The 13,241-nt window shown below is 43.2% G+C and overlaps 2 protein-coding genes and 1 long non-coding RNA gene across 3 annotated transcripts; all 3 read right to left on the bottom strand.

The window, feature by feature from the left end:
- Window positions 1-672: 672 nt before the first annotated feature.
- Window positions 673-4,633, bottom strand: LOC4347577 (GTPase-activating protein gyp1). The gene is made up of 10 exons (XM_015757200.2): window positions 4,109-4,633; window positions 3,595-3,727; window positions 3,334-3,517; window positions 2,957-3,027; window positions 2,743-2,880; window positions 2,558-2,649; window positions 1,783-2,054; window positions 1,374-1,459; window positions 1,200-1,301; window positions 673-1,034 (listed from the first exon to the last, which is right to left on the bottom strand). The coding sequence occupies exons 1-10, from the start codon at window positions 4,201-4,203 to the stop codon at window positions 873-875; spliced, it is 1,335 nt and encodes a 444-aa protein (XP_015612686.1). The 5' UTR covers window positions 4,204-4,633; the 3' UTR covers window positions 673-872.
- A 910-nt stretch (window positions 4,634-5,543) lies between these two features.
- Window positions 5,544-6,256, bottom strand: LOC136351901 (uncharacterized). Its single transcript, XR_010735179.1, has 2 exons — window positions 5,991-6,256; window positions 5,544-5,896 (listed from the first exon to the last, which is right to left on the bottom strand). It is a non-coding gene; the product is annotated as an uncharacterized lncRNA (long non-coding RNA).
- Window positions 6,257-8,183: 1,927 nt separating this feature from the next.
- LOC4347578 (transcription factor RF2a-like) lies at window positions 8,184-12,713 on the bottom strand. Its single transcript, NM_001422818.1, has 4 exons — window positions 11,792-12,713; window positions 11,215-11,347; window positions 9,580-9,664; window positions 8,184-9,140 (listed from the first exon to the last, which is right to left on the bottom strand). Exons 1-4 carry the CDS (start codon window positions 12,349-12,351, stop codon window positions 8,776-8,778), a joined length of 1,143 nt encoding a protein of 380 aa, NP_001409747.1. The 5' UTR covers window positions 12,352-12,713; the 3' UTR covers window positions 8,184-8,775.
- Window positions 12,714-13,241: the final 528 nt, after the last annotated feature.

The raw sequence follows: 13,241 nt of genomic DNA on the forward strand, positions 1-13,241 counted from the left end.
ACGAATTCCTCTGTGTAAACCTGAATTAGAATCATTTTTCTCTATGTAAAGTTGTTCTTTTACACAAACTATGGCAGGCAACTTTTTTACTCTTTTTGTAAAGTTGAATTGGAAAGACAGATTCGGTGAGCTCCATTCTTGGTTTAGGGTCTCATCTAGCTTAATAGGGAGTCCAATAACATAACTTCATTGATTCATTCATGGTGTTTCCTGGAAGCAATCTGAACTGTGTTAGTATAGTTTTCTTTGTAAATCCGAATGACAAAAAACATCCAGATTAGTTGATCCGGCATGCTAGATTTAAGAACACAAATTCATCGAGACTATACGCCCCATCAGCATATTTGCAAACAAAAAATATTTTACGAATAAAACTTTTTATACGTGTTCTTAGCGATATAAAAACAAAGGCTGAAAAATAAACTTTGATGAAAAAACCCCCAAAATCAACTCTAAATTTAAGGTTGAAACTTCAAATTTTAGCTGATAAGCATAAGCATAAGCGAAAAGATGAGGCCGTATGAAATTCTATCTTTCTACTCAATTGTGAATTGCGATGAGAACAAAAATTAATTACTCCTGTAAGTCGAATAAGGTGAAACCTTTATTCAGTATTATACATTTATGCGTGTAATTGAATTGCTCAGATTAGTCATCTGAAAATGCAAAGAATTAATACACAAATTGAATGCCATCTATTCATCATCATTGATAATAATCTGTAAGTAAAATATACAGATTGGGGGTAGTGTTACAATTGATAGTATGCACTGAAAACAAAAGAAGTCTCCTCATGGTTCCTTCCCCAAAGGGGACAAGTCTAGAGTACATCAAAATCAGGTCATAGATTACAGATATGATTATCGGGTATCCTAGCTGGCGAGGTGACTTGGCGAGCTTTTGAACATTGTGTGCCACATGTAAGCCCTGGAGAGCACCATCTCAAGCTCATGGTGAGCCCAGTTCCTCGTCGGAAGGTGCTGAAGGAACATGACCATCTCTTGAAAATCAAGTTTCTTCAGCTTGTCTGACCACTGAGGTAGAAATAAAGAGAGAACTTAATTACAATGGACTTGGACATTAGTATTTACACCAGAAACATTGTGAAAACTGCATTTGCCTGCACCAGGCATGCAACACTTGCATACACTGAAGTTGAAAAAAATAATTATGAACAGTCAAGGGGTACTTCAACTTACCGTTAACAAAAAGCTAGCTGATATATATACAAGAAAATCCGGTAGATAATCGCCTTCAGCAAGGTAGGTATCCCACAAGCGTGTTACAAGATGAAAAGGAATCTACAAGGATATGAGACATATTAGCAACAATATATAGATCACATCTAAGCAACAGGCCTTTACAACGCTGACCTCACGAATCATAAGACAATTGAACCAACGAAACGCAAACTGAAGAAAGTCCAATCCTTGTTCCTCCATGTGCTTTGACACAGGTTCTGTATAACCAGAAGATGCCAGATGGTTAAACATTGGAATTTTAATGTACTAGGCAAAACTGTTCTTTTTTTCTTCTACAAACAACACATAACTATTCTGTACTACAACAGATCTCAAGAAAGACAAGCTTAGTGACAGTGAACAGTGCAGTTCATAATGCACAGATCTAATTATAATGTAGAGCACATTGAACTGTTCTATACGCCTATTATTATCCATCCCCTTGTAATAGTCCTCTAAATCCTTAAGTTCCCTTTCTTTCAGTAGATATAATTCTAGCAATAGAACAGGTTCATAAATATTTGAATTGGAGGAACATTACCATCTATACGATGAACAAGTTCTTTCAACCTGAAAACAAGGCGCTGAATTCCTGGTTGAGCAAAGGTGTAATGGTCTTGCATACCATCGAGAAACTTTGAAAGACACCAATAACAGTCCGCTTCAATATTAGAAACATCCTGTGGAGAAAGCTTTTCCATGGACCAGGTGTCCATGTTGCCCTCTAGATGCTCTGATAAGAATACGACCAAGAATGGTGTAAGAAGGTCGTTTATTCCTTGAACATAACCACTTGCTGGATGACGGATGGCCCTGGAAATGGTGAGTCACTGTATCACGGAATAATACAGAAAAGAAACAAACAATTGTAGGTAGTGGTGGCGGCATTGTGTTGATGCCAACATAATTGATCCTTGTTGGAACTTGGAAGAGAACACTAATGTGGAACTGATGGAACAAGCATAACTGCCAAAAGAACAGGCACCTTGTACTGATATCAACACAATGTATATCAAACATAACCTAAACACCTTATTAGACCAACTTGGGAAATTTGAACTAGTCATCAGAGATGACAAGTCATGTATCATGCAAACTCCACCCATTTATCACATTTTCCCTCTAGAATGATGAAACAGTGCCAGGTTAACTATGAGAGGTTCACAAACGTGTATGTTCTGCATAGGGAACCACAAGGGGAGTAGCACAAGCAGGAATTGTGCATCATGGAAAAATGTCATGTTTTCTTAGCTAGATTGTGTGTTAAACAAGGATTCTGACAAATCAAAATGAACCAGCAAAGGGCGGTGACTCACCATGTATACAAAATGCGCTCCAGAGATTTCTGAATTTGAGGGTGCTGGAAAAAGGTAACATCTGGCACAGTTCTTGGGCAATCAACAGCAATCTACAAGTGAAACCATGAGTTTATATAATTGATTACATGAACTATTGGGGAACCTAAAAAGGCAAATTCAAAGTCGAAAAAGTCAGGGGAAACCTGTCGAAGCATATTAATCTCTTCATCAGAGCGTTCAGTATCAGGAATATCATAGTATTGAGAAACACATTCAACGTACTCAAGTCTTTTCCTCGTCAGAACACCTTCTCTTCTATCTGCATTAGGTGGTGCATATCCCTGTAGCCAGCTGACATTAAATTCGAAACAGGAACACCTATTAAAAGGATTGAAACATGTCTTGAAATAAGCTCACCAGAAGAAGTCTCCATATATTAGGTCGCATATAAGGTGGAACACCACTCCAAGACAGTTCCCGCAACTTGTCTAAAAAATTAAGAACAAACAGTGGGTTTCAACTGAATTCTGGACAAGCTAATGGAACCTAGAAGAATCAGAGAAACTGCAAATATTTTTCAGAATGAACAAGCTGCAACAAAATACAGGGGCAACAACTCACAAGACACAAGATTGTCACCCTACATAAAGTTTATACCCTTTTCCATCCATCTTGGCAGTGACAATGATGAAAAAGAAAATGACAAGAAAATAATCGAAACATTGATTGCTAAACCAAAATTATTGTACACCCAACAGATGATTTAATCAACCCTGTACAGAAAATAGGCATACCTAATATAACAGCTGGCCTAGATAGTTCGTTCGTGAATTTAGCAATTCGTGCAGAATCTGTAGCTCTAGCCCCAGAAACTAATCCTTGGGCATCTGGTAATGAATTGGTGCTACTTGTTGATGGAGGATTTGATTTCTTTGCACTCATACTATCAGCTGTGTTTCCAGATGCTTGCCCTTTTCCCTGTATAAAATGAAGTTCATCAATTACAAACTAACTTGTTTACAAGCTGAAAGCGATGCCAACCAATGCCACATTACTTCTTGTGAGCCTTCATTCTGTTCGTATTCATCACGATCATTCTCATAGCGCGGGGAGTATTCAGGAGGTGAAAGAGGTTCTGATCTTCGGGTCAGCAAGACCTTCCCAGGAAAGCTCCGCCCTTTGAGCATTCTGACAAAACATATAAGGGGAAAAAGGGGATACAATAAAGCTCCATTGTAATGTTCCACAGAGTACGATTATAATCTATAATCATACTATGTGGAATACCGTTTAGACAAAAAAAATAAGTATTTCTAGCAAAAAGATATTGGATTTATTCAGAATAAGTTCACCTAACCAAGAAACATTCTCTAACACTAGACAGCCATGTAACTCGCAATACTCTGAAAATTCCCAGATCCACCGCTCTAGAATGCACCAGGATCCACCCGAATCTACACGGAAGCTCTGACTTTCACGCAGCTTCGCACCAAGCAGACCAGCATGCATACCATTTCAAAGGAATCGGATCGTGATGGGAGCTCAGAGGGGACGAGAGAAGGGGCTCACCCTTGCACGTTGCGGAGCGTCTGGTTGAAGCGCCATTCCGTGTTGTTGGGGCTTCCTCCTCCTCCGCCTCCGCCTCCTCCGCCGCCGCCGCTCATCGTCGCCGGTGGGTGGTCGGGATCGCCGGAGCTGGCGGTAGGGGGGAGCAACCAAAAACCACGCGACAATCCCCTCCCGCTCTCCGCCTCGCCGGATCTCGCCCCTCCGTCTACCTCCCGACTCGGATCCCCATGCGTGGTGCGCGTATTCTTGTGAAGCTTTTTTCCCCTCACTTTCTTCCTCTTCTCTCTCCCCCCTCGCTAAGCTCGAGAGGGATGGAATTCCACCGGATCCGTTTGGAAACCCGTCGTCGGAGGCGGCGGCGGCGGCGGCGGGAGGGCGACGCGGCGGCCGCGTCGGTCGCCGGTAAGGCCGCGGATGACGGCGGCGCGGGGGGAGGAGGAGGAGGAGGAGGTGTGTGATGCGATGATGCGAATTGGATCGATCTGTCGGGGAGGATGGATCACGAGGACTCGAATGAAAAATTTCGGCAAGTCTCAGGGGTCTCCTTGCATAATTGACGTGCCAGCATGTACACATGATATTTGGCAGGTTGTGGTGAATTGGTGGTTGTAGTGAACTGGTGATGTGGTTTTAGTTTAATGGTGATTCTTTTCTAAACAAAAATTATACGAAAGACGCACATGCTAACTCTAGTATTTATATTTGTAGACATGTATCATGTATCATCTTATAATGTTTCCGAAGAGGTTGGGATGAAACGTAAATCTCTAGCCTCGTAAGATTTTATATTGGAAGTGTATTGGTGTGTTTGATTTAGCGGTGGTTTATTGGTTTTTGATGGCATTCAAGCGGTTTTTAAAGGATATATGGTTACCTAATAGCGTTTAGGTCTATATTAAATGAAGGGTGGATGGAACACCTTCAATAGAGAATCCTTCTTCGCGTTGAATTTCAATTAGAAAAATAGATTCATAAAAGACCATCATCTACATATATTTTTTTTAAAAAAGAACTTTTGTAAAACTTGACGTGCCATCATACTTGTAGTAAGATGCAATAAAGAAAATGACTCTAGAGGGTTTGCTTGAGTAAGTATCTGGCAGCTACAGCTTCTTTCAGAATAAGAAACTCTCTTAAACAGTTCAACCTTTCATTTATATTCTGAGAAGTTGTAGTTATATAATCCAACAAATGAACTAAAGATCAAAAGTTAGAAATCCTAATATTTTCATATTATTAGAAGCTGACTATCAATAAACTGTTTCTCATAATTTTAAGCTTTCCAACCAAACTCTGTAAGACTATAACTAATAGGCATGTCTGTTGCTACGAACTTGCAGCACATCACGGTATGGCATGAACTAAAAATTGGTCTTAGGTGGTCAAACTTCGTTTGTCACAGATGTGGTAAAGCTCGACAACCATCTGGAGTATATAGCTTCTGGATGTTCTTACCCACACGTATTATTATGTGAGAAATAACTTATGCACGTAATTTTCTCAGACACGATGCTAACCAAACTGTCCCGTTCCCCCTGATATATATCTCCAGCTTATTCTACACTACTGTTTCACCGACTCAAATCATCACTGAACAATTAATTCACTGATAATTCGTCAATCAGGGCAATAAACTTCACACGCCATATACGATTGTCCCATCTCTTTTTTTTTGACGAACGCGCAGAAAGATTTCACGTAAAATATATTAGACCCATCTCGATCCTCCGTCAGTGTCGCATCTTCGACGAACAGCAGCAGCACAGCAGCATCAGAATCCACTCCAAGCTGCAAATTTCATACTCACAAACACTTAAATCACTCTCACCTGACGAGAGTTAACGAGTGATTAGTGCTCTATAATACTCTGCTAATTAATTACCAGCATGCTCCGAGATCAAACCGCCTCGGCCTCGCCGGTCGCGCGAGCCGCCGCGCGTGGACGGAGAACGCGGAGGAGGAGTGCGGCGGCGGCGTCAGCTTCGGCGCCGCCGGCGAGGACGGGCACGGCGGCGACGGCGACGGCGACGGCGTGAACGCGTACCTCCGGTTCCCCGGGCCGACGCTGACCGGCAGCGGCGACGGCGGCGTCGTCGGCGGCGAGGTGGACGGCGACGCCACGCTGCTGCTCATGGCCGGCCTGATCTAGTGATCTGCCACCCACTATCGAGCGAGCTAGAGGTCGCATGGTAGTTCTAGTTGTAAGCATTGCATTGTTGCAAGCGTTGCATGTTGCTGCCAACTACGAGTCAATGATCGATGCAAAGATAAGCTAACTTTCTGGTTACCAAATATAATCTACTAGACAACCAAAATTTTCAGATACAACGAATTGTTGAAAACAGATCATTTGCTCTGCTACATTTATAAAAGTATTCTTAGATCAATTGCTTTAAATTATCCGTTAAGTTCATTTTAGTGATCTGATTCATCTCTATAATGAAATTACGAGATTTCAAGGGAGAGAGTCCCTCCAAACATTTTTAAGGAGAAAATGTTAACATGTTGAGCATTAAACACGGAACTTTGAAGTTAAAACTACATGTCCCTTACACGGCACAGTGCATCTCCTCTATAATAAGCACAGTGCATCTCCTCTATAATAAAATAGATAACTCGCAGCAATAATATGTATTGTGCTTAACAATCTGATCCAAATTAAGCCAACTTGTATGGCTCGCAGCTAGCAAATGTACCCAATTCAAACAGTTCCTGTTTTTTTTTTTGGACGCAACAGTTCCTGTTCTAATAATGCAATGGCACACTCAAAGCTGTCAAGTACTCACGTTCACATATGTGCTAGTATATACGTACACGGGTACACCAATACATTACATGGCTCTCTCCTTACACGTACATCCGTCATACGTGGCGCGTCCTCCGCCGTCCGATGGATCGATCGGTCGGTCACGCGAAGTGGTGCAGGTAGTGCAGCTTACTGCGGCCGTGGCCGCCGCCGCCGCCGCCGAAGCACCCGAGGCGCGCGCGCGGCGACGGCGGCCGCCACCACCACCCGACGCGAGGCCACGCCCTCGCCACCCCGACGCCGCCGCCGACCCACCACCGCGCCGCGCCGCGCGCGCGCGACACCGCCCTCGCCACCGCCTCCCGCACCCGCCGCGCCACGCGCCCGCGCAGCCCGCCGCCGCCGACGCCGCCGTCGTCCCGCTCGCCGGCGGACACCGCCGCCGTCGTGAACCGGTAGCTCTGCAGGAACAGCGCCCGCCTCGCCGCGTACTCGGCCTGATCCTGCTCCCCCCGCCGCCGCCGCAGCGGCACGTACCTCGTCGTCGTCGCCGCGTAGCAGCACTCCTCCGCCTCGCCGTCGTGCCGCTGCTCCGGCGCCGCCGCGAGCGGCACGTACCGGGAGCTCGCCGGCGCCGGCATGGCGAGAGGTGGCGGCGTGCACGGTGCACCACCGAGGTAGTAGACTAGCTAGTAGCAGTGTAACGAGTTTATAGTGGCGTGACAGGACAAGTGGTTCAACCATAAAACGGTAAAGAAGGCCATGTTTGGTGGCCATGGTTGCACCCAGGAAACACCAACCGGTGAGCTTTTTTTTTTAGGCGTTTGGTCGGCTGCTCACCTTTGTCCATGAGCTGAGCTGAGCTGAGCGTGTTATAATTACCAAGTGTTTAACCCCTTCTCACGTTGTAATTGCAAAGACGCAATCTTGGTGTTCTGGTGCCACGGATGATTGATGATCCATTGGAGTATCAGTGAATTATCCGGCTTCTCTTATACTCCCTCAGTCCAATAAAAAATCAATCCAAAATCAGCCTGAGTACTGAATGTGACACATCCAAGCACTACGAATCTGGATATATCTTATTCAGATTCGTTGTACTATAATGTGTCATATCCAGTTCTAGATTTGTTTTTATGTCCCCGTTGTACTATAATGTGTCATATCCAGTTTTTCGGTTGTAATCAACCGATTTATTTAACCCAACATTATTTTAGAATCAAATATGTCAGGAGTTTGAATCACGAGTTCCTAACTACTCTCTACGTCTCATAAAAACAAATCAAATACGGGATATAACATATATTAGTATTATGAATTTAGATAGATGACGCTCACATCATGTGTGCTAGGTTTATTTTTTTTTAATGAGGCAGAGGGAGCAGAGTGCAATATGATCATCTGACAGAGAACATCTAGTCATGAATGGCATCTTAATTAAACAATTGAGTTTTTCTCCGGTCCTTATGGAGGTAGAGGTGTTGAGTGATTTACATGTTAATCAGAAGGTATACAGTATACCTCTCGATTAACACTAGAAACGCCTCTACCTCTAAAAAACCGGAGAAAAACTAAACAACAGCGTATACTGGCTACTTGAATTTATGGAACTGTAGACAACACTACAACAGTACATCTTGGTGATGTGCTACCTTACCAAAGAAACGAAAGATTTTAACCTGGAATTCTTGATTATTCGACCATTTCCTTACTGAACCAGCTACAGATAAACTCTTCAACTGAACATCCACCCAACTGTATGACTGAAGCTGAAGCCAACCTGAACCTACCGATGATGATGATGATAACTACTCTTGCACATCATCATCATCTCAATGAAACAGACCATCTCCATGGTTGTTAAACCACAACCTTACACCGAAACTTTGGGGAATTTTTTTGTAAATTTGTAAATGACGCATCAGTTGCCGCTGCTTCCTGACTTGCCATCTCCCCACTGGCTCTGGCCGCCCATCGGCGATTTCATCTTGAGGTCTCGTGCCGCCTGCTGGAGCTGCTGCGCTTGTAGAGGGTGCAATGGCTGCTGCTGCTGATGCTGAGGGTGCAGCACCTGCTGCTGCTGAGCCTGAGGATGAAGCTGGAGCTGTTGCAGCTGGTGTGCTGCCAGCATAGATTGCATGGCCTGGTTGTTCTGGAACATCTGCTGGTTGCCTCCGAATTGGTGTGGCATGCCACCGAAGTTCATCATCATCCCTCCACCATTCGCCATTTGACCGGTTGCAACCTTAAGCCGCTGAACCTCAGACTTCAGGGTGTCATTCAAAGCTACATCAGGAATAACCAAATGTAAGTAACAAAACAGCAAAACATCAGGATTAACCAAATGTAAGTAACAAAACAGCAACTCCCCTATAAATTCTCTTGCACGCCATTATCATGAAAGGTGATGACAAGGTTGTTTTTAGTTTTGAGGACGACAATGTTGTATTGTATTGAGCACTAAATAACATAAATACAAAGAAGAGGCCAAAAGGAGGAAAAAAACCACTATATGAACTAAAAATATTTTGTTATCATTGAGAAATTATAAACTTCCTCTTATACAGGTGCTTAGATTATAGGTGACAGATTTTACTAAGGCAACTTCCAATATATGCATAAACAAAGATCTTACAAATATTAATATTAAGGCAGTAGGCCTAATCACAGAAAACCGTAAAGGCTAAAATTTGGCAGAACTAGGGATCAAATATATGAATATTACCATCTTGCAAGTGGACTTGCTGCTCCATGGTCTGCAGACGTAGCTTCAGTTCACTATTCTCAGTAGTTAGCCCACTGGTATCTCTCTGTCATGACAAAATAACGTGCAAAAATCATTAGGCCATCCAAATTCATGGTTTAAACAAAAATTGAGCATCCAAAAAGTTAAGTATGTGGATGCATTATCTGTATCCATGGATAGGGAACAAAGCTCTAGATAAATGCAGAGTTTGTAAAACTGTTCTGTTAAGGTCATACTCTGCAGATATGTAACGCCAGTTTATTGAATTAATTTCCATGCCTATTCCAGAAATATTAATTATGGATAGAAGGTGAGTGCATTTGTTCCTTGTTAGACAATGGTTTCATGCTTTGATGGAATGAATGCATCAATGACCATGATACAGGTCTGACCAGCACAATATAAACTTCATTCAATTGCTAGCTCCAGCTTTCATATGCGCATAATGTGCACACGTATTTGCATCATTAGTAATTCATTTAGAATGACATGATCAGATATTAACAGACCGCCACACACAGTCTTGTAGAACAGTCTTTTCTAACGAAACAGCACAATTTATTTTTCTTTCAAAAAAAATCTTTTGGTTCATGTGGCTCGAGTGTTCGACTAAGTTTTCATCCCTAGCTTACCCCAACTAGCTAGGGACTAAAGATTGCTGCTATGACTGCTGTTGAAATATGTAACTGAAGTTGGATTGATGAGAATGCAATACAATTTATGAGCTTTGTTTTGATAATATCGTGTATTCTAAACTAGTAATGGCCAATTATTAAATAGTAATCCCTCAAACCATAATTAGTTTATTTCAGTTTTCACCAGTGGACACCACCAGCCATTGCATTTAGCTGGATAGCGCAGGTTACTTCATTCTTAATCCCTCAGGTTCCAAATCTGGCTTAAAACATTTTTTTTCTATTACCTGTACAGACGTGAGGGTTAAGCCTCCTTATCCTGCAATAAACCCACCCAGACCAACCGGGCTTCCACTGGTTCAAGATGGACCGGGCCATAACCCATAATAGACCCTTTTTTTTTCAAAACATCGATCCTGTCTGGGCCCAGTGACTAGGATACCAACTAGAAGAAAATGATTGTGTCACTCTCCCCCATATCCCACCCACCAAGGACACAAATGACATAAAGTACAGTGGAACTTCATTATTAGCTTTGCACCGCAGGCACAAGGAGATGAGATAGTGCATCTTGTAGAATACAACATGATGCTTAAACTAATATTATATCATCATGTGTCAATATAACAATGTCACTTGCGATGTACTTGTGCCAATATTGTTCTTCAAATGGTTTTCCTAGAAAAAATAACTATTTTAATATTACAAAACATCCCCGTGACAGAGTGACCTGCAGGAAGCCACCAGGCCACCATGCAGCAAAGGGCCATCAAATAGATTTCTTATAATAATAAACATAAGGATTGTTTAATCCTTTTCTAAAACTTAAATGGTCTTCGCAACAAAATAATAATGGTCTGAAAGAGACCAAAGTGTAGTTTTAACACCCATGCTACTTAGACAGGTCTAATTTCTTCAAACCATCCAAAATGATCCTGCAAAAGACTATAAAGGGGGAAATCAGAGCAACAGTGTATACCTGTAGCAGTGCCAACTGGGCTGACAGTGTTGTTGCTTCTGTTTGCAGGGTTTGCACCTTGCGCTCAAGTTCAGCAATATATCGCATTTTCCTTTCCTTTGATCTTGCCGCAGATTGTCTGTTAGCCCAAATCCTACCAGATGTTCCATATCACGAATCAGAATCAGCATAGGCATGATATCATGTGCGTCAATGCATGACACGAAATCACTTGATTTTCAAGGCGACAGATGGTGGCAGTAATAGGGAATCAGGTTCCTTTTAAACTCTTCCCCACTTGCCAAGATCTATCTTTCTTTTCACACAATTTACTCTCTAAAACGACTCTTGAGAAATTATTTTTTTGCACTGATACATACTTACAGAGTTTCTTCCCTAAGGTAATAATCACCCCCCACAAGAAATTCGCACAGGCAATGCAACATTTGCTATGAGACATGTAATTAAACAAACTACGAATACATTTCAAAAACAAATCTAGACTAATACAACAAAACTAACAAGAAAAAATCGCCTACTGTAAAATAACAAATTTTCACAAGAACAAACAGAAAGCTAATGTAAAAAAAGATGACACCTTTTCGCCCTCTTGGGATCGACGAGAGCAAGCTCGGCGAGCTTGGCCGCGGACACGGCCTTCTTGGCCTCCGCCGACGACATCCCCTCCGTCCCGGGCGACGCCCCGACGAGCTCCTCAGCCTTGATCGACATCGACTCATCCATGGACAGGCTGTGCTGGTGCTTCGGCCTCGCTCCATGGGCGGCGGCGGCGGCCGCCGCCGCCACCGCCGCCGCGGCGCCGGCGGACGACGACTCCGCCTCCGCCTCCGACGACGCCCCGCACGTGCTGTTCAGCTTCTCCACGTCGAGGAACATGGAGAAGAGCTCCTCGTCGTTCTCGTCCGACAGCGACGGCCCGTCGCCGCCGCCGGCCGCGCACAGGTCGAGGTCCTCGGGGAGGCTCAGGATCTCGGAGTGGGCGCGCCTGTGGCCGGGGTTCCTCGTCGGGAAATCCGGCATGCGGCTGATGTCGTACTCCGCCGCCGCCGCCGCCGCCGGAGGGCCCGCCCGGCGGGTGGCCTGCGGCGGCAACCCGTCGCCGCCGTCTCCCGGGATCGGGGATTTCTCCCTGTTCATCTTCTCGGCTCCAAACGCTCGCAAATCTCCCCCAAAAACCGCACCAAGATTCCAAGAAGCAAAGCTTTACCCCCCAAGATTCAGCTCGAGATTGCGCTGCGAAATGTTGAGCCAAAATTTGGGCGAAAGAAGAGGAATCGGAGTGGGGAATTGGGCGGAAAATTCTCGGGCAAAGAGGAAGATCTAGGGATCAGCTGCAAGAACAGGAATCCGAGCACAGGGAGAAGGAATGGAATGGAATGGATGGGATTGGAACAGGAGAAAAATGGGTTGTTTACATTTGGATTCGAGTGAATTTTCACCAATTTTAGCTCTGTTTATCCCTTTGGCATTGTCTGCATGGGGACAGTAAAATGCAACAAGCGGAGAAGCCGGCACAGGTAAGAAAGGGATTTATACTAAAAAAATATTTTTTAAGAGGAGAAAAAAAAGATAGAGAGGAATACGTTGGTTAAAGCCGGCACAGGTAAGAAAGGGATTTATACTAAAAAAATATTTTTTAAGAGGAGAAAAAAAAGATAGAGAGGAATACGTTGGTTCATTATTTCAGTGTGAACATATTCTAACACGTGGCATTGCTATGGTGTACGATAGCAGATGAGAAATTAAATTGTTGTTTTAGAAAAATGGTCGCAACCAAATTATCAGCTTTGCAACCCAGTCATTTTTCTCTCCTTTTTGGTGGCAATTGTATTTGCATATATACCACTACAAATACTGTTATATTTTCAAGGTACGACGTTGTTGATTTTTAATGTACATTTAGACATTTGTCTTTTTATAAAAAAATATGTTAATATTGTTTTTCTTTTGTTATGATATATTTTATTGTTAAAATATTTTAAGCGTGATTTATTATTTTCATATTTACATAATAATAATAAAATATA

The sequence above is a fragment of the Oryza sativa genome, chromosome 9 (assembly GCF_034140825.1).
Source record: "Oryza sativa Japonica Group chromosome 9, ASM3414082v1".
Taxonomy (NCBI): domain Eukaryota; kingdom Viridiplantae; phylum Streptophyta; class Magnoliopsida; order Poales; family Poaceae; genus Oryza; species Oryza sativa.